Consider the following 27,813-nt stretch of genomic DNA (forward strand, 5'->3'; position numbering starts at 1 on the left):
AGAGAAGTCAGCCTTCTGGAGTATATTTCTGTAAGGTAGTTGGTTATTGTCAAGTTGTGCCCTGGCCATGCCCCATTTTGCATCCAACTACACCAGGCTCCATGGAAGATAATTGCAGCCGCATCAACTTGGGGGGAATTCTGCGTGAGCCACATCACACTCAAAGTAAAACTGGAAGTAAAATAAGGTCTAGGCTTTTGCAATGGTGGAGTCAGGTTAGGGCTATGGCAGGGGTCCCCAACCTTTTATACCCGTGAGTCACATTTAAATAGAAAAAGTGTTGGGGAGCAACACAAGCATGAAAAAGGTTCCTGGGGGTGCAAATAAGAGCTATAATTAGCTACTTAATAGCCCCTATGTGGACTGGCAGCCTACAGAAGGCTCTGTTTGGCATTATACTTGGTTTTTATGCAGCCAAAACTTGCCTCCTTACCAGAAATTCAATAATGAGCACCTGCTTTGAGCAACATCCAAGAGGTTTGTGAGCACCATTTTGCTTAGGAGCCACTGGTTGGGAACACTGGGTTATGGGATGGCTTGAAAATACAAAATATGTAGGAAATCCACCAAGAAGGTATTGCACTGTAAATGCAATCACTAAAGCCCTGCAATGTGCATTTATTAGATATTGCCCTGAATTTTCAGGTGATCTGGTAAACCTAGGTTAATCTGAACGTGGGAGAAAGCCATGGGAGATGGGAAACTGCCCTGCTGTTCAAGTGACCATGATAGGAAGGGACAATATGTCCGTTTTACCAACTCAACTGTTTAGGGGCAGATGATAGGCCACACAATCAATACAAGACATCACTGGTATAATATAGTTTTGAATGAGCTCCTAGCGAAACCGGTCAGTGTGGCCTAACCCGTAAGGCAATAAGACTGTTGGTGTAGAGCTCCAGGGTTCAATGCAAAATGCCTCCGAAGCGATTACTGATCAGCCCTGCAGCGTGTGCGGTTTATAGATGGCTGATTTAAAATGCATGAGCTAGCAACCCCGTTTTGTAGAAAACAACTACACTAGCTTTTCTTGCCCCCGGCGCTTCTGATCCGTCATCTGATCGCTGACACCCAAGCACAGTACTGCAGTCATTCTAGGCAGGGAAGGGTTAAGGTAAAGCTGACACTTTGCTCCTCCTACATCCTATGGGCCGATCTTAACCCCGCCTGGGCCCTGCTTCTAACCGTGCGGGTCAGTTTCCCTTTCAGCAGTCATGAGTGAGGCTGAGCCAGTAGGCGAGAAGGGCCCCGCTGAAGATGATGGCGAGGAGTCCGTGCCGTTCAACCCTTTCCTGCATGAGTTTGAGCCGGAAGGATTCTGGCAGAAGGCGAGGGTGAGTGTGCAGGGACGGACTATATATGAGGGCTGATGGAAGAGTAGATTGCAATGGCAGGTTAAACTGCAGTTTATAGGAGCCCGATGTCGTGGGGGTAAAGCCCGGCTGCGCAAGGAGAGCAGCACCGCAGAGCCCTGTCACTGCCATCATTGCACTGTGGCCCAGACTTGCCCCTACTGCTTGCAATCACTTTGCACCTATAATCTAACTGCAACTAGCTGAAATACTTTCTCCTTTCTGTTTATCACTAGAACACCGTTCTGCCTGCAAGTGGTGTTTGCTAGTGAGGTACAGTATAAGGGGCACCTTGTGACTCAGTAGTACTGAGGATTTGTTTTCAGGGTCCTGCTAGACTGTACTCTCTGTACTGCACCATGGGTGTCCTGTTTCATTTACCCAGCCACTGTGAATCCCAATGAGTACTACAGTGGGGAGATTTTGTTTTTAATGCATATATTTTTCCAAACCATCATACCCTAAATACTAAAATTATGGAAGGGTGGTCCAGTGTTTATAGTGGAACAAAATCTGCAGAACCCTATGTTATGGTTAAGGCTCTTGAGTGGTGCTTGGTAACAGTGAAGAGGCTGATATTTATTAATAGATCTGCAGAGTCCAAGATTGCCTATACCTGATGCAGTGTCTCTAGGTCTCCAGTTCCTAGTCAATTGGGGGAACTCTAAATGGCAGTTAGGGTGAGAGTTGTATTCAGTGGTTATTTCCTGACCTAGATACAACTGAAGCACCAGCAGTGAGATTTGAAATATCAGTGGAAGCAAAATTCCCTCAGATTTTCTGATGAGTTCTTTCAAGTAATGAATAATGTGCCTACACAATTTCCATTGTGGTTCACAGTTTGTTGTGTGTGTTCTGTTGTCATAATGGTGTGTTCATACACAAGCGCAAAGCTTGGGTCACAGTTGCCTGGAAGCCCAGCTTGAATGGTATTTAGAGAATAGTTTGGAGTCAACTCTTATTTGTTGTCCTAGGTTTTCTTAGAACTGTTGTTGCGAGGTGACAGATTTATATTGATTATGTTGTTACGAGGTAAGGGCTTGTTGACCAAATGTTGGACTATATAGGGGGTCTTATAGTCAAATAGCCTGAAAATAAATGCTATGGATTGATATCATGATATTTTGTCCTTATGCCTAATTAAAACGTGGTACTATGCTTGCTTAAAAAAAAAAAGTGTTTTGAAAATATGCACCTAAAAATTAATCATGAGGTGACCCCCTTCTACACTTCCCTCAGGTAGACAAAGTTAGCCCATGTTATGATGAGTGAGTGCTGCACAGTCTAGGGTAGAGTACTGTCCAATACGCGAGGTGGAGCGTCATTTAAAGTAAACGCATCACAGACTAAGGTAGTGTGTGCTGCATTAGGCAATGGGAAATGTCAGGTGATGCAGTTGCGTGCCCAAGCCATTATAAGAGATAATCCAAGTCCCTTGTTTTTTAAAGTATTGCCTTTAGCATGAGGGGCATGTGAAAGATATCCATGAGATATTGACAAAGGTCACTATTAAAGTTACTATTTCACTATAATTAAATTAAACTGATGCCTTTTTAATAGTTCTGTATATATACAAATAACTTGTGCATTTTTGCAGTACGTATGTTACATAAACTGCTATAATAAAGGCAAGACCCATGAGTATCCTTATAAATGGTACTTACTGATGTCACTTGTGTCACATGACTCAGTGGAACAAGTATAATAAAAATAATGTATCCAATACTAAATTATGAAGACATCAAAAATACCCTTAAAGTTTCATGACCTGTATAAAGGCATAAGGCCTGTGGCCTCTGTCAGGGTGGATTATTCCCTGCGTTAGGGATGCACGCTACACTGACAGGCACTGCCTGTAGCTACTCTGGACATGCTGCAGCACAAGCAGTGAAATATAAGGGTGGGAGGGGCGGTGCTGGATGTTGAGTATGGCAATGAAATTACAGCAAGTAAGGCTTATCCAATGTCTAAATGAAATACGATGAGCAGTGGCATTTGTGGGAAACAGGAGTGGGAACCTAACAATAGGTGTTGAGCAAGAATGTGAAGTTGCAGGGAGTTGTGCATAGTAGTGATGTGAGCAAGAGGGGGAAGCCGATCTGGTGTCTGGCATCAACGGAGGCAGCAACGTGGGCAGTGGAACATGTAGGAGAGGGGGTGGGTGGTACAGGTACTATTGCATGACATGCAAGGTGCTGGAGAGAGAGATAATCACATCTCTATGGAGGGGACAGAGTAAGCAATGAAATTTGTTGTGACATAGGAGAGGGTATCTGAATTGTTGAATAACAGAATGGTTACTTTTTTTACCCCAATAACTAGTAATGCGTAATTAATTAACCCTTGTAGATTATAAAAGATTATATACCATCTACTAAAATGTAGAAGTTTCCAAGGTGACTTTTTTAGCCTCTTAATAGCTGGGGTATATTATCCAATATAATTCACTGGTGAAACTTTTTTCACCTTCCTATATAGACAGTCCTGTTGCGTCACCACAGTTAATATACATATTCTCTACATGCAAATACTTTGCCATTCATTTATATGCGAAAGGTTGGTTGTTTACAGAGATGTCAACCTCTCTGGGTTAATTACTAGGAGATTTTTGGGAGCAGCACATTTGCTGTGCCCCTCCCACTCTGCCCAATTCCTGTATATATCTGGGAAACTCCCGTAAAATCTAGAAACGATTTGACAGATTTAAATTTAAGCCCTGCACTCTTCTTGCTCCTTTCACTTTACCTTTTTTCCCATACAAACCTGCACACAAAATATACAGATAGTAAAAACCACGCTTAGCCTGCAGCTTTGTATGTTTATTTAGTCATAGAATTGCTGGATGGTTTATAATATCATTATATCTAACAATAAGGGTTACATAATTCCTCATTAATTAGAGGACATAACTCCATAACTCATGTATTGTATAGAAAACTGTATTCCTTAACTAAAATCTCTGTGGATGTTGGAGGTCACCTTGGAGCTCCTTGACATATGTAAAACGACTCTGCCATCCTCCTAAATTCTATATATGGTTACTGAGACACTTGGTGGATTCTTATTTACCTTAGATGGCACTTTATCCCATCTTGCAGAAGATTTCTATATAGTATGCACTGGGGAATGGAAGAACTATGGGCTTATGTGCTACACTGTGTACATATCGCTGCTACTGAGATTTTGCAATGTATTTATCAGCAAAATTGCTTGGCCTCATAATGCTTATAACTAACGTCTCGGAATAGCTGTGTAACAATAGAAATTTTGTGTATCTTGTTCATTGTCTCTGTATCCTCATTTCCCTGTGCTTCCTTTAAAACTGTAAGTGGAGCAGCCATTTAGGGACCAAGTCAAACACAGTTACAGGAAACTGGCCTCTGTGCCCGTGAAAATGCCTCCTGTCAGGAACACAGCAATGTTCTTGTGCCTGTGTAGTTACCCCATGTTTAAGGCCTAACCACTTCAACTGCTAATTAGTAACCACGGAAACCTGAACAGATCTAGGCCTACTTCTACAACTAAATTTATTTACAGGATAATATTTGCTTGAGGCAGTAGCCTGGCAGCACTGCTGCCGTTTGTTGCTTTCCTATAAAGATCTCTTTACATATACAGTATTGAGCTAATAATTATTTGCACCCTATGATGAAAAAAAACATTACAGGTGAGAATGCTGAGTTCCTTTGACATACTATAATTAATAACATTAGAAAATGATTAGTGTGTCATTACTATGCGTCAGTTATTAGCTTTGAGCTGCCCATCATGACAGGCGGAACTGTGGAATGCATGAGTATTAAAGTGCGTAGAGCAGGTTAGATAGACCGAGGAATGTTTAATGGCCAGTGCTTTAGGGTATGTACCCACAGGCATTTAAATGTGTTTTGCATTTTTATGCTTTTCACCACAGGGCAACACAAGAGTTAAGTGATTTCACTCTGCCATGTAGGTCAGTGCCCATAGGAGCAGAGACCAATGCTGAATGCAGAAAAATATAGGTCTTGTACATAATCTTCTGCATTCAGTATTGGTATCTGTTCCTGTGGGTATAGACTGATATGGGAGAACTCAATCGATTAACTCTTGTGCTCCTGTGTAGTTGAAAAGCATCCCATATCAAACATATACAATCAAAGATACCTTTGCAAAAGTCGGCCAACTGTTTTGAAGCATTTTAAAGAAACAAAATGTTCTAGATGTCAATATCATTAGTAGCAATGTGCTCTTTTGTTTCACCTGCACACTTTATCTTTTTAAAGTGTTTATTACATTGCAAGGCTGATTAATTGTGATGCATGGGGCATTGTATTATTGTATTGCGTCTGCATTTTGCATGTAAGTTTTGGCTCAATATGGGCACTTTTTATAGCTTTCACCGAATCCAAGACCTTTAAGTCTTGTAACTTTTGTCAAATGTATGTTTTTCAGATGTTAGATTGTATGCAATATTGTATGTACAAGTTTAGGTTCAGATATGGTTTTCAGCTGAACTTTTTTTAGAGCATTATATATTTAAGTAAATCCAAAAGTTACGAATTTGATGCATCCCTAGTAATTTCCTGTTATAAATGCTGGGGAGACAAGATCCTCTTTTTAGCTGGAGTACAAATATAAGCTGTACTCAAGCCTATAGGAGTATTACACCCTCAGCCCAGGCCAGTGAGACTTTCTGATTATGCTTTATTACTATTATCAGCTGTATAGGATGATGCCTTCCTTGAGAAGGTACTGTTATCTCTGGAAGGTTATCTTTTCCGTTTTCACTGGCTGCTGTGGAAGATCCATAAAGTTTTGATAAAAGCTGTTATACTAGCAGTTCCTAGCTCCTGAATAGATAATATCCATGGGAGCAGAGACAGGCAAATAACCCATTCGGAAATTGCACTCTATCATCCATTAATTATGTGTGCCATCTATTCAGTAATAAAAAGGCCCATAATAATCTGTACCTACCAAAATAATGATGAGTGAGGATGTGAAATTTGTGGCAGATTCCAGATGTATTAGACTACTAATGAAGAGTGTGTTTTTTGCCTAGTGTTTTGCAGTCCTTTTCCTGCATTATTAAACCTTTAAAAAAACCTTCAGTTGGTTCATATTATAAGCCTTTTCCCAAACAAAGCTTCTCTTCTTACATGTAATCTGCAAAATACGTAAAAACATCTTGCTAAGAGTAGCACTTCTCTTTAAAAACCCCTAACAATCCATATACTAATTACCATTGTTTTTATTTAATGAAGCAATATACTGTAATCGCTAGACAACCTGCAAAGAACAAATGCAAGCCAGCATGTTTTTCGAACTACGTACACTTTTCCACCGTCAGCACCTGTGTCAGAGGAAAGACCTATGATTTCCCCATGAATATAGTGCTTCTTGCATTTAGCATATCTGTATTCATAAGGGTTGGGGGGCACATGTGCAAATGAGCCCTGTACGTATGCTAGAGAATGCCATTTTGCTCTAAAATCCACTGCCTGTGTCTACACCCAGAGTTAAGCGGTCAGGCTATTTCTCAGCCTGCATTTATCGGTATATATATAATAAATACCCCTGCTATAGGTAATTATGTCAGCCTGACCATGTACCATTTTTGCAAGTTTACCACTAGTTTACCCTCTCTTGCATGTCATTCCATTGTTTGTTTTATTGTAGTTCATAACACAATCATTTGCAAACCTTAAGCTGCTAATTTTACCCTCAGAAATTCCAGAGTTATGATAGTGAATGCCCTGAAACATAGTTCACATATTTCCTGCTGTCTACGCCTATGTGTAACTAGTTACCCTTTTTTTTTTTTTTTTTTTTTAATGAAAATGTGATCTGATCTAAAGGTTGTGTGGCCCAGTAACCTTTACTTATAGTAGTGGCAGTTACTGGACTCCTTCAAAGGTTTATTATGTTTAAAACACACTGTGCTAAATATGTAATTTTTATAGCTTTTCGGTTATTATTATTATTATTATTATTATTATTATATTTGAGAGATGATCCATTCTGAAATGGCATTTTAAACCACCCAAAAAATGCTAAAAATGAATTGATGTAAACTTGCTAATACCAAGCTTTTAGCTTCAGCGGCTCTAAAAAGTCACTAAGGGTTTACTATACAGAAATCACGTAGGAAATGCATCAAAAGTTGATCTAAGTCTGGTATTAGTAGTCTCCGAGTCTTCTGAGATATTAGTCTGAAAAGGAATGTAAATTTCAGAAGTGCTCGGAGAACCACTCTGGGGAAGTTCATTAATTCATTTTTTGGGTTTAGATTGCCTTTAAATAATTGCTGACATGGTCTAAGCAAGCATTCTTTTATTTTTTTTCTGAAGAATAGTCCCCTTTTTCACTGGATTCAGTAGATTAGCACTGCCTTCCTGCTAAAACCCCAAACTCCCACTTGTGTGAAACAAAAAAGAAAATACCGTATATACTTGAGTATAAGCCGATCCGAATATAAGCCGAGGTACCTAATTTTACCTAAAAAAAACTGGAAAAACTTATTGACTCGTGTATAAGACTAGGGTGGGAAATGTAGCTACTGCTAAGTTTCAGTAATCAAATAAATAATAAAAGGACACTCAACGTGACCCCCTGTGAACTCTTCATAAATATAACATGTTGGCAGCTGCAGATTAGGGAAAGGTGATTAGGGAAAGGTGGATGGAGGACCCTTTCACCCTCCTGCCTTGAAGAGTTACAACACTGCTGATAAAAAAAAAGAAAAGAAAAAAGAAAGAAAAATGCATCAGCAGCAGACAAAAGCAAGTTTGGGAAAGCTAAGGAAGCAGCCATACTAAGTATCAAGTATTTGCCATGCTTTGGGCAAAGTGTCCCTATGAAGGTTTTCATTCATCCAGGCCATAATATATCTATTAGTGGTCATCTTAGTCAACTGTATTAGATGAGTACTTTGTAAAGTCAATTACTTACAATGAGAGAAGGTGTCAGTATGTGCCAGAGTCTCGTACATTAGGTGCCTTTGAGCCTTATTTATAAGTTATGAATAGAGACTTATTCAGCCTGCAAGGACTAGTTTCCTAACTTGCCTGCTGATGTACCCTGCAAGAATAAAAAAGTTCTTCTTCCTGGCATTCATATGCGAGTACCACCCCCCCCCCCCTCCGTGGACGTGCATGTGTGCCCTGTACCCTGCAAGAATAAAAATGCGCGCACAACGAATGAATGAACGTATGAATACCAGTAAGTTAGATCTTGAAATCCATATAATCGAGTATAAGCCGAGTATAAGCAGAGGGTTACTTTTTCAGCACATTTTTGGTGCTGAAAAACTCTGCTTATACGGTAAATGTGAGTATTCCACATTTTTATCTGAATAGAAAATCCCAAACCAACAAACCATGGAGCATATTTTGGGTCCACACAATGCTTACTTTTCAGTTCTATTTCGGGAATGTTGTCTATAAACAAAAGTGTCACCAGGATATACAGGATGGCAAGACCAAAATTGATAGTTCTAAAGCTGAATTAATCTCTGACGATTTATTACGGGGCATGTAGCATTCCATCCAGTCCAAATACACCTTGCCAGATGCTATCTTTCAGAGCAGACCAATGCTAAATATTGAAGCTGGAGAGGTAACGGTTACTGGCCTAGAGAATAAGACTTCTGTTTGCAGATAGATGTTTATTCAGTACAGCACAAGGCTGTAGGCCAAGTAATTTGACAGAATTTCCAGCTGATAAATGTACTACATTGTGTTCAGAAATAACCTACTTGGTCTCGAGGCTCCGTATGAATTGGCTTCTTTCCAGAGAGGCAAACCATTGTTGTTAGGAATTTGCATTATAAACTTATATAAATATACACTTCAGTTAATGGCTGTATATTGCGTATACATGAATGCATGTTTGTGTTAAGTGGCTTGTGTCTGAGGTTTTTTTTTTTTTTCCTTAAATATTTTGGCTGACGGCCTGAGTCACCAGTTAATAGGATGTTTACACTAATGTATGATTTTCTAAGAAATGGGCCACAGGTCTCACTCTATATACAGTTGTGTTCAATATCCCGGGGTTAGTCAGCTAGATCAAATCTTCTATTGAACAAAAAAACTTAAGATGGGAAAATTTGTTAGGTCAGAGCTGATCTTGTGCTTGTTTGAATTCCAGTACGGAGCATTGCACTCTAATCAGCACAGTCATGGAGAGGCCATTATTCTGCAGTCTGTGCTGTTCTGGGACTGAAGATGTTTCTGATAGGAAAGGAACATTAACCTGACCTTTTAATTGCAGCAGATGTCCCTAGTTGGATTTACTATTGCTTATTAGATTCAAGCTGTAGCCCTTGGCCCTGATAATGCATTTCTGTTATTACATGGACTTACATGTTTTTTCAGACCATATTTAAACCATAATTAAACCTAATCATACTCCTTACTATCTTCTATTTGTAGTTCTATATCCTGGGTTTTACCCTGTTCCCTCTGCGTTTCCTCCTGGCTGCTATCTTCCTCTTCCTTATGTGGCCAATTGCTGCCCTTCGAGTGGCTGGACTTACAGAAGAAGAGCTCAGTCGCTCTATACGGCACCGTCGCACGTAAGTGTTTTGCTAGATTTGTAGTCGAAAATGGTGTCACAATATACTTTCATCATTATGTAGTGAAACATTTTCATTTCTTCCACCACTTCCTTTTCTGTCATGTCCCATTCCATATGTTTCCTCCCCTTATACACAGCATTCTCCATCACCTGATTTATCTCCTGAGTCGCACTATGTTCTTCATGTGCGGCTTCCACTGGATCACCATACGTGGCCGTCGCGCCCCTGCTTCTGAGGCCCCACTTCTGGTTGTAGCCCCTCACTCCACCTTCTTTGATCCCATAGTCACTGTGGTGTGTGACCTTCCATCTGTTGTATCCCGAGTGGAGAATCTCAATATCCCAGTGATTGGAGGTGAGCAGATTTATTCATTCTTTATTGACGGCTGAGGATTTTATGTACTTTTGTTTTCATTCCAATATTACATGTAGTGAGTTTTGCTGTAGTGTCAGCATGGAAATCCTTATGTTTATTATTCCATAGCACTGCTCCGTTTCAATCAGTCCATTTTGGTGTCCCGGCAAGATCCATCTTCACGGAAGAAAGTAGTAGAGGAAGTGAAGAAACGCGCAACCTCAAATGGAGATTGGCCTCAGGTAGGACCAGTATGTGAGTCGGTTATCATGTGCAAATGCTCTCCTTTTCCTTCAAGCTGTAAATTTTTTTTGCCGCTCTTGTATTTTACATTTTGGAGTCCTTAATTCTTTTTTTTTTTTTTTGCATTTATATAGGTGTTATTTTTTCCAGAGGGAACTAATGGTAATGGCAAAGTTTTGCTAAAATTCAAACCAGGTGAGAAATGGAAACAGTGGCCTTATTATACCCAGCATGTTTTGTATTTTCACTTTGGCATAATTTATTTTTTCCTTGTACTCATTCTTCTTCCACTCAGGTGCCTTTGTTGCTGGGGTCCCAGTGCAGCCAGTGCTCATGAGGTATCCCAACAAATTGGTAAGTGCTACAAGACATACACACCATAGATAGGACCATGATGTGGTATTTCTTAAAGGGATTGTTCACCTTCAAATTAATTTTAATTTGCTATTAGTTGCTATTCTGAAATAATTTGCAATTGGCCTTAAAGGGGACCTGTCACCCACACCTAAAAAACTGTATAATTAAAGTCCTTTATAAATTAAACATAAAAACCCAGATTTTAAATGTATTTAAAAATATGAGCTGTCAATCATATATTGCATGCCCCGCCTCTATGCCTGAGGAATAGAGGCGGGGCAGGCAATATATGACTGACAGCTCAGATTTTTAATTATAATTACTTTAACTTTCCATTCAGCACTTCCTAGATATCACCTAAATGGCAAATGCATAATGATACAAAGTGATACAAAGCTTGCCTTAATAACAGTGTTTTCAAAATGGCACCTGCCTGCTGGCTGTGACTGCAAATTCCAAGACTAAAGGAAAAAAAATTTAAATAGTTTATATGGTGTAAGTAAAGTTTATTTTGCTAAACTAACATGATAGAAAAGGATTTGGAATCATTTTTTAGGGTGACAGGTCCCCTTTAATTTTCTTCTTATTATTTATGTTTTTTTTTTTTCTTTTAATTATTTAGCTTTTTATTTAGCAGTGGTTGCTTGGGTCCAGATGACCCTAGCTACCAGTCAGTGGTTTGAATAAAAACTGGAATATTAATAGTAGTGGGTCTGAATAAAAAAAAAAAAAAGTATCAGTGAAACGTGTAGCCTCACAGAGTGATGGTTTTTTGGTTGCCAGGGTCAGTGACCCCCTTTTGAAAGCAGAAGAGGGAAGCAAATAATTAAAAAAAACTATAAAAATTGAAGACCAGTTAAAAGATCCTAAGAACTGGTCATTCTATAACATACTAAAAGTTAACATAAAGGTGAACCACCCCTTTTATTAATGTTTCTGTGTATTACTGACTACCAAAAGCAAGAAACTGTTGGTATCACATATGTGGGTGGGCTTTGAAAGACTTGGTTCAACAACATGGAAAGTCACAAGGTGAAGATTGCTGTCTAACATGAATCTTTGGGCATGACAGTCTATTTAACTTGATACATTGAGTTCTTTGTGAATTTTTGACTTAAAGTCAAACATTATTGTACAACATTGAGTCAGCCCCCCCCCCCCCCCATAGTTTAAAGTAATAGGACAGCAAATAAGTGTTGATGCCACAGTCGGGAACCCCTGCACAAAGGTGAACTGCTTCTGTGAAAGTTCTAAAGTTAGTAATTAACTTGTGTGTTAATGATTTATGTTGCTTGGTAAATCTTAATTCGTAGCAAACCAAGTAAAACCGCTTTTATGTAAACTGCTTATTTTCAGCCAAAAGAGCTCGTCCTTTACCTTCCTCAGTATCTTCTGACTTGGCCCAAACCACCTTCCAATCATGCTGGCCTCTGTGTACAAACAATTTAACCGAATTGTGGGAAAAGCAGCATTTCTACACTTTGTACACAATTAATAGGGATACATATGATAGCTGACTTTAAAGGAGAACTAACCCCTAAGCTTTCAGGACATCCCATTTTTGGCCAGTTTTGACGTAAGCAGTGTTCCCTCTAATTTCTTATTGACTATGTTCTAAAATGTATTTTTGCACACACTTTTAAAAAGAATGTGCTCACAGGGTGGGTCAACATAAGTCCAAACTTTTTGTGTATCACACCGTTTCACCATTTGTTGTGTGCACTGGCCTCAATTTTGTGTGCACTAAAATCTTTTGGCACTCCTATAATCATAAAATTGCATTAAATTTTTCTAATGCATGTCACCTGCCAAGAAAATGCCTTTGATAAATAGTTCACTGAGAATTTTGTGCATTTGTTAATTGCAGTTTTGGACAGGTCAGCAGCATGTCATTGTTTTTCATTTTTTTAATTTAGTTATGGATGTGATTGCTGTCCTATTTCTATGACTTCTCTGTTACGGTAAACTAAAGGTTTTACTCATCAGCTTATACTTTCAGTTAAATGTTTTCTTATAGAGCTACTGCCTTATTATTGTTTAAGACCAAAGGATTATAGGATAAAGGGCACCTGTGCTGCCCGCACTGGGAGGTAGCTCCTGGTGTAGGTAGCCATGATTGGTCAGATACATGTGCATAATGAGCAAGTCTCCAGCGTGTGACGTCACATGCATGCACATAATGAGCGAGATGGAACACTAATCATTATTTTGCTAGGGACTAATGCAGTGCGTCATTGTCATAAATCTTTCCACCGACTGAGTCCAGTTGATTTTCTGAAATGGTACCATGGCCAGTGCCATTATATGATTTATAAACACTGAGGTGATCTTTTCTAGGGTTTAAGCAATACATGGCTCTTAATTGTAATCAAAGCAATTATTAATGAAATATGTCATTGTAATTTAAATGGCTATTTATTATTTAAGCAATAAATGGCTAGTTCATTACTGCTGGTTTGTGGTTTTAATGGATCTCGTTGATCGGCTCAATAATGTATACAGCCCTTGCTCTCCTAACTTAAACTACTGGTCAGATGTCTTCTTATAAGAATCCAATATTTCATTTATTTGTAATCATCATAATGTCATTAAAACTGGCTTTACTGATATGCTGTCTTTCTTTATGTTCTGCAGCCTGCAACTATCTGGACATGGAAAGGGAATGGAGTGTAAGTTATCACTAATGAGCACGTTTTTAAATAATTGTTTTGATCTGTTGCTTCATCTTCCATCTCATTGTTTCACTATTACTTGCCCACAAACACACACAAACACACACACACACACACACACACACACGAACCTCTGGAATTCTGTATTAGTAATATTGTCTATGTGACATTACAAAACAATTTATATCCTTTTTTTTTTTTATTCAACAGATAATTAAGAGGGATTTTCACTTAATATATAAGTGTATAATATAATACTTTTAAAGGGATTCTGTCATGATCATTATAGTGTAGTTTATATTTCTAAATTACACTGTTTATATAGCAAGTAATTCACATTTAATGGAATACTGTCATGGGAAAACATGTTTTTTTTTTTTTTTTTTTTCAAAACACATCAGCTAATAGCGCTTCTCTGGCAGAATCCTGTATTAAAATACTTTGCAGCGCAACAGCAAAGTGTCACTGAAGTTTATCAGAGCACAGGTTCACATGTGAAATGTCGAAATTAAATATAATATGTGTTTTTTAAAAACGGATTTCAATGCAGGATTCTGCTGAAGAAGCTCTATTAACTTATGCTTTTTGAATAAAACATGTTTTCCCGTTCTGTTTTTCCCGACAGTTCCTTTAAGAATATAAGTAGGCTTGGGATGAGAGGCAAATCTGGCATAAGCGAGTCAGTAAGCAACTTAAAGAATGTCAGATATGCGCAATAAAAGCCTATTCATTTCAGTCTGTTGCACAACAGAGAAATATACACGCTATATATATATATACAGTGGTGTGAAAAACTATTTGCCCCCTTCCTGATTTCTTATTCTTTTGCATGTTTGTCACACTTAAATGTTTCTGCTCATCAAAAACCGTTAACTATTAGTCAAAGATAACATAATTGAACACAAAATGCAGTTTTTAAATGAAGGTTTACGTTATTAAGGGAGAAAAAAAACTCCAAATCTACATGGCCCTGTGTGAAAAAGTGATTGCCCCCCTTGTTAAAAAATAACTTAACTGTGGTTTATCAATTTCAATTTTCAATTTCAATATCAATTTCTGTAGTCACCCCCAGGCCTGATTACTGCCACACCTGTTTCAATCAAGAAATCACTTAAATAGGAGCTACCTGACACAGAGAAGTAGACCAAAAGCACCTCAAAAGCTAGACATCATGCCAAGATCCAAAGAAATTCAGGAACAAATGAGAACAAAAGTAATTGAGATCTATCAGTCTGGTAAAGGTTATAAAGCCATTTCTAAAGCTTTGGGACTCCAGCGAACCACAGTGAGAGCCATTATCCACAAATGGCAAAAACATGGAACAGTGGTGAACCTTCCCAGGAGTGGCCGGCCGACCAAAATTACCCCAAGAGCGCAGAGACAACTCATCCGAGATGCCACAAAAGACCCCAGGACAACATCTAAAGAATTGCAGGCCTCACTTGCCTCAATTAAGGTCAGTGTTCACGACTCCACCATAAGAAAGAGACTGGGCAAAAACGGCCTGCATGGCAGAATTCCAAGGCGCAAACCACTTTTAAGCAAAAAGAACATTATGGCTCGTCTCAATTTTGCTAAAAAACATCTCAATGATTGCCAAGACTTTTGGGAAAATATCTTGTGGACCGACGAGACAAAAGTTGAACTTTTTGGAAGGTGCGTGTCCCGTTACATCTGGCGTAAAAGTAACACAGCATTTCAGAAAAAGAACATCATACCAACAGTAAAATATGGTGGTGGTAGTGTGATGGTCTGGGGTTGTTTTGCTGCTTCAGGACCTGGAAGGCTTGCTGTGATAGATGGAACCATGAATTCTACTGTCTACCAAAAAATCCTGAAGGAGAATGTCCGGCCATCTGTTCGTCAACTCAAGCTGAAGCGATCTTGGGTGCTGCAGCAGGACAATGACCCAAAACACACCAGCAAATCCACCTCTGAATGGCTGAAGAAAAACAAAATGAAGACTTTGGAGTGGCCTAGTAAAAGTCTTGACCTGAATCCTATTGAGATGTTGTGGCATGACCTTAAAAAGGCGGTTCATGCTAGAAAACCCTCAAATAAAGCTGAATTACAACAATTCTGCAAAGATGAGTGGGCCAAAATTCCTCCAGAGCGCTGTAAAAGACTCGTTGCAAGTTATCGCAAACGCTTGCTTGCAGTTATTGCTGCAAAGGGTGGCCCAACCAGTTATTAGGTTCAGGGGGCAATTACTTTTTCACACAGGGCCATGTAGGTTTGGATTTTTTTTCTCCCTAAATAATAAAAACCCTCATTTAAAAACTGCATTTTGTGTTTACTTGTGTTATCTTTGACTAATAGTTAAATGTGTTTGATGATCAGAAACATTTTGTGTGACAAACATGCAAAAGAATAAGAAATCAGGAAGGGGGCAAATAGTTTTTCACACCACTGTATATATATATATATATATATATATATATATATATATATAGCAAGACAATGAGCCGCACACGCAGGGACTTTGTTAGAAAACAAAAAATTTCTTTAATGAAAACGATCCAACGTTTCGAGCACCAACTGTGCTCTTCCTCAGGGTTTCCCTGAGGAAGAGCACAGTTGGTGCTCGAAACGTTGGATCGTTTTCATTAAAGAAATTTTTTGTTTTCTAACAAAGTCCCTGCGTGTGCGGCTCATTGTCTTGCTATATACATGGTTTTTGCAAGCACCTGGGGCATTTGATTACTATTAGGGTGTGCTCTGTTCTTTTCTGTATATATATATATATATATATATATATATATATATATATATATATATATATATATGTAAGTAAAGATAAAAGCAAATGTGAACCAAACTACAAGAGTGAAGTAAAGGCCAGAAATGCAGCATATGGTAAAACTTTTTTTATACAATTTAATTTCTTTAGTAATTTTTGTTTGACATAAAATTAACCACGCATCTTGCGTCTAGGTAAAATTCACAGACATTCAAGGCTCTGGCCAAGAAGGACCCTTGCTAAAGTCGCCCTGCAGACAGGGTGTCCTAGTGACACACACTCAGTCACATAGGAAACAGTGTCTAAATGTACAGTCTGATGTATTCATGCCTACGGGCAGCAATGAATATCAGGCGGACAGGTGTTTAACTGCACCTGCAGTCAGGGACTGTGACATCTTGCAGTAATTTAGGATAAAAGTCATTCGATTTAAAAGAGGGCCTCTGGTCATTGTGTATTCATAAATAATAAAACATATCAAGTCTTATAATCCTGTGCATTGGACCCTTAAAACATTCTTAACCCTGCATATTTTCCCCCTTATATTACCACTCTTCACTGCTATATACCATTGCACAAAGCTTTTTAGCCATAAATGTTCTGTTGTGTGTGTGTTTTATGATGCATGTTCTCATTAGAAGGATTCTTTAAGAGATTGTTCACATTCTTCCTGCTATGTACTTAGTGTGCCTCACCAAACTAGGGCTTGAGAGAATAATCTACTTATGGAACAAATATTTTGAATTACATGAAAAGGCACTTGTGCTATTTTACACACAAGCATTCTGTATATTCAACTTTTTTTTTAACCTTGGTTGGAGGCTGCAGTATAGTATGATAAAACACTTCAGGCAGTAATGTCACATTGATCTCCCCAGCCTGCTAAAGAATAATATTTAGTGCAGACTTACAAGTCTTGCTCTTTAGATATTGCAACAGGAAGGACTAAAGGGGGCTTTTCATTTTTAATTGTCTTTTTGTGTCTAGTTACTGGTGATAAGCAAAAACAGTTCTTAAGAGATAGTAACCTTAGGGCTGTGGCACACGATAAGATTAGTTGCCCGCGACAAATCTCCCTTGTTGCAAGTGACTAATCTCCCCATATGTCATCCCACCGGCTATTTACATTCTCGCCGGTGGGATGTCATATCGGGGAGATTAGTTGCCTGCGACAAGGGAGATTTGTCGCTGGTGACTAATCTCAGCGTGTGCCACAGCCCTTATCAGATAGTTTTTTTTTTTTTTTTTGCAACAGACTTTGGCTGGGCATTGTGTACTGAAATAATACATGGGAGGGTTAGGCTGTATAAGGAAGGGCTCTGGCACACGGGGTGATTAGTCGCCCGCGACAAGTCTCCCTGTTCACGGGCGACTAATCTCCCCGAAATGCCATCCCATTGCATGCGCGTGCCAGAGCCCTAAGGGTGAAGACACACAGCTACTAGTAGCAGCTACTTGTCATGGCTACTAAAATATACAATGCTGATCATTTACTGATAATTGTCTCTACGTGTGCGTTAGCTGAGGCAATTCTCATTATTGTCTATGGCAGGGTGTTTTCTGGCATTTAGTAGCCGGGAAAAAGTAGCTGCTAGAAGTAGCTCTGTGTGTCTTCACCCTTAAGGCATTTGAAAATGGTTGTGTGCACTGTTGAGTTCTTAAGATCTTCTATTTCCCTTCTATTTTATGTTGTGCTCTTGTCAACAAGAGGCACAAAAAGATCACAGAGACCTTGGTGGTGGGGATGATGATAACTTATGGTCTGCGGAATCTATAATGCCATCTCCAAAATTTTCACTGAGACCTTCTGGTGCAATGTTGGCCAAGCTGTCAGGACCCAGAGGTTCTGCTGCACTATATTAGGCAGGGTTTTTGAGCCCTGAGTTTGACTCTTGCTTTTCCAGAGGTTTTTCAATAGAAACAAAATTAGTCTAGTGCTGATTACTTTTCTTTATGCTGTTCCCTATGTAGAGCAACAAAACCTAACTACAGGTATAATGTGCACATTCTGATTCTGTAGTTATATACTATGGCAGCAGATGTATTGTGTTCAACATCCTATTTGGTTCTGTAGAAGATTTAACTGCATTATACTTTTTAGTTTCAGTATTATACTATGCCTGCTCAAGAGACTTAGTAATCATTAACAAGCCCATTGTCATCACTGACAGCTTGTGGAGCAATGGTTTTCCATGATGCCCATGTACCATGACTTCTACACAGCTTTCATATTTGAGTTTTGTTGATGCAAATGGTAAAAAAAATATAAGTTTACAAATTCCTGGTCTCCCTTTTTCTCCAATCTGGCATTACAATTTAGAACTGCTTATTATTTTCTTATAAATCAATATACTGTAAGGGTTCATACTGGTGCAACATGCGTGTCATGGATACTTTTGTCCTTTACATACGGAGACATCTGCGCTTATAATTATTTTTTAGCTGATTTACAGTACTGAAAATCCATCTTCTTTAAGCAAGACTAACACAATAAAAAAACAAGATTTATTGAAACTATACATGAGATCTTATCAATTAAAGGGGTTGTTTGCCTTTGTACAACATTCACAAATCTAACATTTCACATTAAAAAAACAGTCTTTACCATATACATAGTTAACAAAAAATGTGCAACTGAAGAGATACTCACCTCAGAATCATCCCTCTACTCATCCTTCACTTCTACTCAGAACTAGAATTGTTTTTTAACTTCCTTATATGATGTAACACATCGTATTGGCAGCAGATTTAACTCCTATTGGCTGTGTCTTCTGTCATTCTGACAATGCTTCCTGTGCCTGTGACAGAGCACTGAAAATCTAACATAATAGTATTTTAGATTTGTTATATGCTGAGTCTGTTTGCCTATGCCATTGCAAGGGAGACATTAACCAATGAGCTTTCAATTTATGCAACTGGTTAGAATTCAGAAGCATCCAATGAATTGGTCCAATAGGAAAAAAATTAGGGCAAAGCCTGGACATGATGATGTAAGCATATAGGAGGTTCTCAGTGTGTCAGGCTCAAAATAGGTCACTCCCATCCCTTCAGAAAACTGATCAGAGAGACAGGAGAAGGACTGATTTAACTGGTATAAAATTAGCTTTTACAGTGGCCTTTTTACTTTTTTTTTTTATGGAAAATGGAGAGCATTGTTGGTGGCTTATATTTGGACATTGAAGATGAACAACCCCTTTAATTTTTTTAGGTATAAGACGTTTATCATATTTTCTGCTTTTGTGTCACATTTTCTGCTTTTTGCATATTACTGGCATAATATTTGACACTTGGATTTAACTTTTCATGGGTTCTCACCCCTACACTCTTAGTAGCAGTTTAGGGGCATTGGGAGATGTGACTGGAGGAGGGCCGGCAGGAGGATGAATGCTCTAACCCCCCCTCAGTATTTTAATTTCAGATTCTTGCTTTCTTGATACATTTGTTCTATTCTCAGTCTTATCCTTTTTCTGTATTATCTATATTTATTATTATGTTTCTTATTTTTTTTTTCATAGGTTTAAGGTTCTGTGGCTCACAATGTCTCAGTTTTATATCAACCTGGAAATAGAGGTGAGACACTGCATTTGACCTTATATAAGTCCTCTTATACATTCTTTTTACTCATTCTTTCTACACCAGTTCTTATTTTAGCAATATGTGTTGTATGTGGGATCCTTCGATTTATTTAACTATTCATCATGTTGCAGTTTCTGCCAGTTTATCACCCTACTGCTGAGGAGCGGGCTGATCCCACACTCTATGCTTCCAAAGTGCAGAAGATAATGGCTGAGTAAGTCATGGGGACTGACTAGGCTGGGATGGTCATCAAAGACTAGCCGAGTCTTTGAAATGTACTGAGATAGCTTGAGAACCCTTGGATAGCCATAGAACAACAGAAAACCCTTAAACTTGCAGAATTATCTATTTAGTGAAATACATTTTCATTTTTTTTAGTGCTCTGGCGAAACCAGCGACAGAGTTTGAGCTAATTGGAGACACACCAGTAACACCAGTCGGGCACCTGAAAGTGGCGCTGGATCCCAAAATTTGGGAACTTGGGAACATATTAGAAAAGGCAGGGTGAGTATGGCAATAGTTGTGTTCTCCATAAATGGTTGGTTGTTGGCTCCATGACCTGTGCAAAAGCACTCTGCCTTCTGCCTTTTTATGGTCGTGTAGCTCCTTGGGGACTGTCCTTATATTTTACAGTAGGGGGTATGTTATTTATTATATACTGATATGTGTAAGGCAGAAGGATTAAGATAATGTACAGAATACATCAAGAGGTATCAGCCACTTGTCGGTTTCATTTCAAAGATAAACCTGATTTGGTTCTTCAAAGGGTAACCCTGAAGGAGTTGCAGAGTTCCACAGCAAAGACTGGAGTATCTGTCCATAGGACCACAATAAGCTGTACAATATCTGTGTTTTATGAAAGAGTGGTCAGAAAAAAGCCATTACTTATGTTTAAAATAAGGCATGTTTTGAGTTTGCCAAAAGGCATGTGGGCGTCTCCCCAAATGAATGGAGGAAGGTGCTCTGGTCAGATGAGACTAAAATTGAACTTTTAGGCCACCAAGGAAGATGTCTGACGCAAACCCAAGCTTATTATCTACCTTCTCTGATTTGCTTAAATGCATTTACTGCAGTAGTGTATAGTTTTTATTGGGCAGTATGAAGTCCAGCTATGAAGCTATAAAACAGTTCTTGTATTTATTGTTGTAAATTCTGCACTACACAAAATAGAACTGCTTTCAGATAAACTATTGGAGATGTCATAGCTGGACTTGGGTGTGTTACTATTGACTGCTATACTCATATCTTCCACTTGGTGGAGCAATTTTTGCAAAACAGGTGTCGGGCAGCTGCTATCATGCTACCTTCCCATTATTCTGCTGATTGGCAGCTGGGGGGAAAGGGGGGGTGTGATATCACTTGCAACGCAGCAGTAAACAGTGACAGAAGTTTATCAGAGCACAAGTCAAATGGCCATGGGCACCTGGGAAAGTAAGAATATGTATAGCCCATGTCAGATTTCAAAATTATATAAAAAAAATATATATATATTTTTTTTAGTTTGGATTTTAATGCAGGATTCTGCTGAAGGAGTGCAATTTACTGATGTATTGTATGCAAAACATGTTTTTCCATAACAGATTCCCTTTAAGTTAAATATCTGCCTACCCTAATTAAAGCAATTTTATGTCCCAGTATATATTTCGGAGCCTCGTAGTTCTGATTTAATTCCCTGTGTAATTTATTAGATTTAAATTCTGCGTACTATATAATGGCTTATAGCTATCAATATTCTAATAGTCACTCCACTGCCCTTTTTGCTTCTGTTTTGTCTCTTCTTAATACTGAATGTCCTTTCCAAATTACCTGCCACTTATGAGTGCCAGTATACCATGCAAGAGCAATGACCACCCATATTTCACTGCTGGCTTGCAATTATTTCTTCTTGCTTTTCTAACTTTTTTGAAATATGTATGTTATTTGAAAGAATTGTTTTAATATTGCTGTTGACTTGTTAACCTTGTTAACTTTTATGTTAAGTATTTCACACTAAGGGGCAGATTTACTAATCCACAAATTCGAATGGGAAAAATTTGGATTGGAAACGAAAATTTCTGAAGATCGCAAATATCCAGAAAATTCTTACGACAAAATCGTATTGCTCGCGATAATATCGTATTGGCGATCCGAAAGTCACAAAATTTTCGTACTGACCATTGTAAACAGCGGCAGTGCGAAAAAAAATGGCGAGAATACGCTCGGAGCGTTCGGGTCTTAGTGAATCTCCCCCTAAGTAGATGTACTGACCATAAAATATAATATTCTGTTTATTCTTGTTTTGTTTATTTTCATGTACTTCAATTGTTTCTATTGCAACACCCCATAAGCATGTACATGAACATAAGGGATTGCTGATCTCATTTCTTTCTCGCATTACCTGCCACTCATGTGGCATCCTATAACTAAGAGCCTTTTTCCCTACAGGTTCTCTCTTGATAGTGTGCAGGGTCTGATTGATCTTTGCCTAGAGGGGGTGTGCTCTCGCGTGGGATTAGATGAGCTTGCAGAAAAACTGGGTGTGACGCAGCACGATGTGATCTCCAGAGTTTTCAATTATTTCCACAAGGTGGGTAAGACCAGCGCTACAAAGGAGAACTTGGTAGGGTATCCTGGAGGACAGAGTATTAGTGCCCTTTTGTGAAAATGTTTTAAGTAGATGGTCTAGCGATCACAGTAGGTCTGCCTTTAAAGGTTGTTTACTATATTATTAATAATTAATATGTCCCTAAAAGATACTTCATAAAGTTTGTAAGCCAACATCACCAGTGATGTTGCCCATAGCATCCAATTAGAACTTTGATTTTGTTTTCTACACCCTTAAGGGTGAAGACACACAAAGCTACTTAGTAGCAGCTATTTGTCATGGCTACTAAACGCCAGAAAATACCCTGCCATAGACAATAATAAGAATTGCCTTTGCTAAAACACACATAGAGACAATTATCAGCAAATGATCAGCATTCGCTATTTTTGTAGCCATGAAAAGTAGCTGCTACTAGTAGCTCTGTGTGTCTTTACTTTTAGCAAGATTAAACCATCCCATTAGCTGCACCTCTTACAACTTTCATATGTTTAAAACTCTGTACTTTATTTGAGTTGATGCTTTGGTCCTTATAAGTGGAGCCAGATGCATAAAGACAGGTGAAGACGTCTGTCCACAAATGATGGTATCTTGACCTAGGTAACACCTGCTGACTAACATGATGCCTTTTTACAGAAGGACCTTTAATGTGCTGCAGAAAGGTAGGATTGTGTGAGCAGGCCCATTAAATTTGATGTGGTTCATAGGTATAGAAGCTACATTTAGTTAGAGATTAGTTAGTGAGATGATACATTGAAATTAGTAGATCTAGAAATATACTTATAAATGCTTATAATTATGCATACATGCAGTGGTTCCCCCCCCCCCCCCCATATACTGTCATTTTAGTTCTGTGAAGAATAGTTTGAATTCTATGTCATTGCTTTGTGAGTGGGTTTTGGATTAATCACTTTTTTTGCTGTACTTTATAAGGATGCCTCTGGCATGATTGATTTCCGAGAGGTCTCCTTGGTGCTGGCTGCCCAGGATGCAACACGCTCAGCAGAGGAGCTAGCAAAACTTGCATTCGATGTAAGTGTCTTTTTGCCTGTGACTTTCCTACACCAAAGAGCTAACAGAATTCTTACATCCAGCAGATCATATATTAAATGGTACCACTGATTTGCACTTGAGCATGATATATAGTATTTTAGTGTATGAATGCCTCTAACTGTTAATACAATATTATATAGCATTTCTTCTTTCTCATATTTTGTTTGTTTTCAACTTTCTTTAGCTCTTTTCTACCTGTGATGCTGATGGCCGTTTTCTTCTCTCTGCTGATGGATTTGCAGCCATATTGCGTTCGGTTGTGGGCTCACCCCCTGCTGAAAGTGGTAAAGTGTTCTCAGAGTTGTGCACTTACACGGAGCTGCATGGCCTGACTCAGGGTAAGTTGCAGTTCCACACTTAGTTTCAAAATAGGCCCTGGCATTTCAAGTACACAGAGGCCCAAACAGCCCCCCACAAGCCCACTAAATAGTGTGGTTTCTTACAGCAGCCTCTCTGGCATTTACCAGAACCCACAGATTGTCTGTCTGGGCCCTTGGTGGGGTTTAACCTTGCTGAAGTTATGGAAGGAAGAGCTTGGCCTGAACACACCCATAACTCGTAAATGGTGTGTGGATGTCGGCCCGAACCTGCCCAAAGTGCAGGTCCTGGGCCAACTCGTATATTAATGCTGCACTGCAAGTTGGAGTGATATCAGGCCCCCTCTCTTTCTCCTTCAGTAGCCAATCAGCAGAACAATGGAAAGTAACAAGATAATACCTCCCTGAAACCTGTATTGCTAAAAATGGTCCCATGTCCCACCTAGGTCAAACCATGACTCCTACAGTTATTCTGAGTAGGAGAACTAATAGCTAATCTGAAGGCAGTTCTGCTGTGTAGCGCTGGTGCTTTCTGATAGCTCAGACTCGGGTACAATGCACTGAGATCTGTCTACATAAATTTACTGGTTCAACAATATAATTTTAAATGGTAGATTGCTGTATTTGCAAACCGTGTAATGTAGTAATTGTGAAGCGCTGGCTAATTCTGAAAGCTCAGAATCAGTCACGATGCACTAAGATGGCTGCCTACACACCAATATTACAAATAAAGATACATTTAGTGATAAAATTTACAGAGTGTAATCTATTATTAAAAACTACATTATAAAATCACAACAGAATCCATTTAATGTTAAAAAGGAATTTCTAGCCTCTGTGCTGATCTGTGTCAAGTGCAAAGGTGCTTAGAATAGCACTCTCCTCAATTTACATCAGTTTATTTGAAAGGTTTACTTATCCTTTAAATCTAAAGCAACTGGACTTAAGGGTTTAGTTTTAAAGTTCCACTGAACTTATTCAGGTGATTGTGATTGAATATTGGTAACTCTTTTAGGGCTAGGGCACACAGAGCATTGGCTCTGCTGCTTTGAGCCTGCTTTTTTTTCAGGCTAAGAGAAGCAGATCTGCTCCCTTCCCCAGATCAGTTGATCTACACTCAAAACTACAGCTTCCGCTTGCCTGCATGGACATGCAGCGGGCTTGGTCTGAAAACACAAAAGCAGCCATTTTCGGGCCGACCTCTACATGCAGGCGGAAGCTGTACTTTTAAGTGCAGTGTTCTTTTGTATAATATTAGCAGTCTAAAAATAGCCAATATTGTCATAACTAGAAAAAACATTAAATTGCCATATTGCTAGACAATTTACATTAGTTTGAGGGTTTATATTTCCTTTAATGCTATAATATAATATATTATATATATATATATATAAATATTACACACCGACTCCTACATACCTAAACTCACTTGTAGGTCGTATTTAACCAAAGCACTGAGAACAATCAAGATAATGACTTTATCTTTTTTCTTTTAGATGGATTTGTGCGTTTTGCCATTCGACATCCTTGTTATCGTCACCTGTTTCTTTTCTACCTGCGCCCCCCGTCTTCTGGTCGCCGAAAGCCACCTCATATCCAGCAAAATGGGGGTTGTTCTGGGAAAAACAACCCTCGGAACCAATCCAAAATGGATTGACAACAGGGAGGGAGGGAGAATCTTTTAAAGGGGTGGTGTGGGATCAGGGAGGGGGGTCACTTAAAGATTACTTAACTAGGGAGAGTAAAGGAGATGTACTCTGTTTGTGTCTGTAACACGGACTGGAGTTGTATTTCTCTGTGTGTGGCCAGAAGAGCATGGGAAGCCTGTCTGGCAGATAATAAAGTATAAAGCAAATGCTTTGTAGGGTTTTAATGTGAATGCTCTTCAAGATCATCTTGAAGGGCATTGATTTTTTTAAAAAGAAGGTCTTCAGATTTTAATGAAGAAATGTACTGGCAGCATGTGGTCACATGGTCTGGGTAGTGAAGGAGCCGGCATTTCTTGCTTTCTGAAGGAACCGGTGCTCCTGTGATCAAGTGACAGTTTGGGGGTTGGCATGATTGGCTGCTCTGCAATTTCTGCTTAAGATGTGGTATAGGAGCAATACTCTGTATATTTGTTACCTGATTGGGTGCAGGTTGGGGAGGGCAGTGTCACCTCAACTATATAAGCTCTCAGGAAAACATTCTCCCTTTCCCCCCCAGAGAATTTTACATTTGTATCTTATTTGGACATTTTGTTTTCTGACGGTTCCTGTGTATTGGAAGCTGTTGTTATGGTTCTCGATAATATTATAATTATTTTTATTAAAAAAAAAAATCTGCTTCCTGTGTTTCTTTTGTATCAGTTAGAAGGTATTAACACAAAGGTAACAGCCTCAATAAAAGAAATACTTGAGCAAGAGTGATAAGAAGTGGGACATGTCTAGTAAACCCTAGCAGCCAGTTGGCAGGAAGAGTATACTGGGCACCTGTTTGAGAGAAAATATGCAGTTGCTGTGGGTTACCAAATCTGGTGCAAGCTTTGTAATACTATATACATGAAAGACAGGGAAGCCATCTTGCTCATCAAGTCAAAATGAACAAGATAACAACCTGGACTCGCTTTAATTATGATTTATACTATGGACCTGTAACTGCTCATTCTGGGTTTTCCCACTTATCAGTTACATGCAGCCTTCAACCTGTTTCTTCCATCTCTGTCTTCTTTCATTGCTGCCTCTGACCTGCTTGTCTAGTCCTGGCCACATTCTGCCCTCATATACACTCAGCTACTGCATATTTCTCTTTCTTGATATCTCTTGCTATTGAGCCTTTTGTTTCTGTAGCACATGAGACTCCACAATAATTTGTTAAATGTCTAAAGTTGTTTAAAGAGGCATTATAACCCTGTTTTCAACAATTGTTTAATTAATAAGGATTGTGCTGAAAAACTATTATTTGGATAGTATAGTATGTGTGTAATGTGTAACTGTCAGGTTAGTGGCATAACAAGAAGACTAAACTTTTAGAAATGTACGTGGCTGCAGGTTAGGAGTGCTGGTCTCTAAGCCAACTGGTTCCGTTTATATAAAATACCAATAAATGAATCAGTCTAGATATCTTATCATCAATGGAGTAAAGACAGTATGGAACCAAATATTTCTCCAGACCTTGTCATGCAGTTACATCCTCAAACATTTTTGTGTGGCAAAGGGTATTGCAGCACATCTTAATCAAATGAGTAAAGATGGGCTGCAATTGTACTGGGAGTACAAACAAAATAAAACTTCAGGTTTCTGTAGAAGTGTCTTCTGACCCTGAAAGGAAATACTTTCTGCATCATTAACTAAGGCTTTTTTCAGGATAAAACACCAGGGTGTCCGCTGTTACGCATTCATGACGTTAGCAGTGTTACACTGCTTATATAATGAAAAGAAAAAGATTGGTAAATTATATAAGTAATCAGAAGAACACAATTTTGTGTGGGTGGGTAAATGTCCCTAACAAAGTACTGTAAATGTGTCATTTCCTACTGCAGTTGCAGCCCACCTGTCCTTACATACTTACTCTTGTTTGTCTAGCTGTGTGAAACAAAAATAGCTTAGTTCCTCCCAACAAACACATTAACAATTGCCACTTTTTTGTCTCCCCAGCTCGATTACCTATCAATATATATAGCCTTTAACCACTGCAGGCAAAGTTGCATTCTAGCCCAATTACTCTGCAGGTATCCCTGTGGATATACAGTATATTAATTCATTGCAACAATGGCATTCCCTTCAGTCCAGAGCCTCAGCCCAGTCAGGAGATCCCAGCTTACATTGTAGATGTGGGTTAGAATAGCTCTACTTAAAGGAACAGTAACACCAAAAAATGAAAGAGCTTTAAAGTAATAAAAATATAATGCACTGTTGCCCTGCACTGGTAAAACTGGTGTGTTTGCTACAGTAACACTACTATAATTTATATAATAAGCTGCTGTGTAGCCATGGGGGCAGCCATTCAAGCTGGAAAAAAGGAGAAAAGGCA

The 27,813-nt window shown here is 38.9% G+C and overlaps 1 protein-coding gene across 2 annotated transcripts; it reads left to right on the forward strand.

Moving 5' to 3' along the window:
- Positions 1 to 1,164: 1,164 nt before the first annotated feature.
- lpcat4 (lysophosphatidylcholine acyltransferase 4) lies at positions 1,165 to 26,127 on the forward strand. Of its 2 annotated transcripts, NM_001044398.1 has the most exons (14): positions 1,202 to 1,334; positions 9,764 to 9,906; positions 10,046 to 10,263; positions 10,393 to 10,505; positions 10,641 to 10,701; positions 10,802 to 10,860; positions 13,498 to 13,532; positions 19,791 to 19,845; positions 19,983 to 20,065; positions 20,230 to 20,355; positions 22,276 to 22,417; positions 23,366 to 23,464; positions 23,670 to 23,823; positions 25,299 to 26,093. In NM_001044398.1, exons 1-14 carry the CDS (start codon positions 1,215 to 1,217, stop codon positions 25,457 to 25,459), a joined length of 1,569 nt encoding a protein of 522 aa, NP_001037863.1. In that variant the 5' UTR covers positions 1,202 to 1,214; the 3' UTR covers positions 25,460 to 26,093. The 2 variants fall into 2 exon arrangements, with proteins under 2 accessions (XP_012816973.1, NP_001037863.1); XM_012961519.3 differs by lacking the exon at positions 10,046 to 10,263 and having other exon boundaries at positions 1,165 to 1,334; positions 25,299 to 26,127.
- The last annotated feature ends 1,686 nt before the right edge of the window (positions 26,128 to 27,813 follow it).

Source organism: Xenopus tropicalis, chromosome 1, assembly GCF_000004195.4.
Source record: "Xenopus tropicalis strain Nigerian chromosome 1, UCB_Xtro_10.0, whole genome shotgun sequence".
NCBI lineage: Eukaryota > Metazoa > Chordata > Amphibia > Anura > Pipidae > Xenopus > Xenopus tropicalis.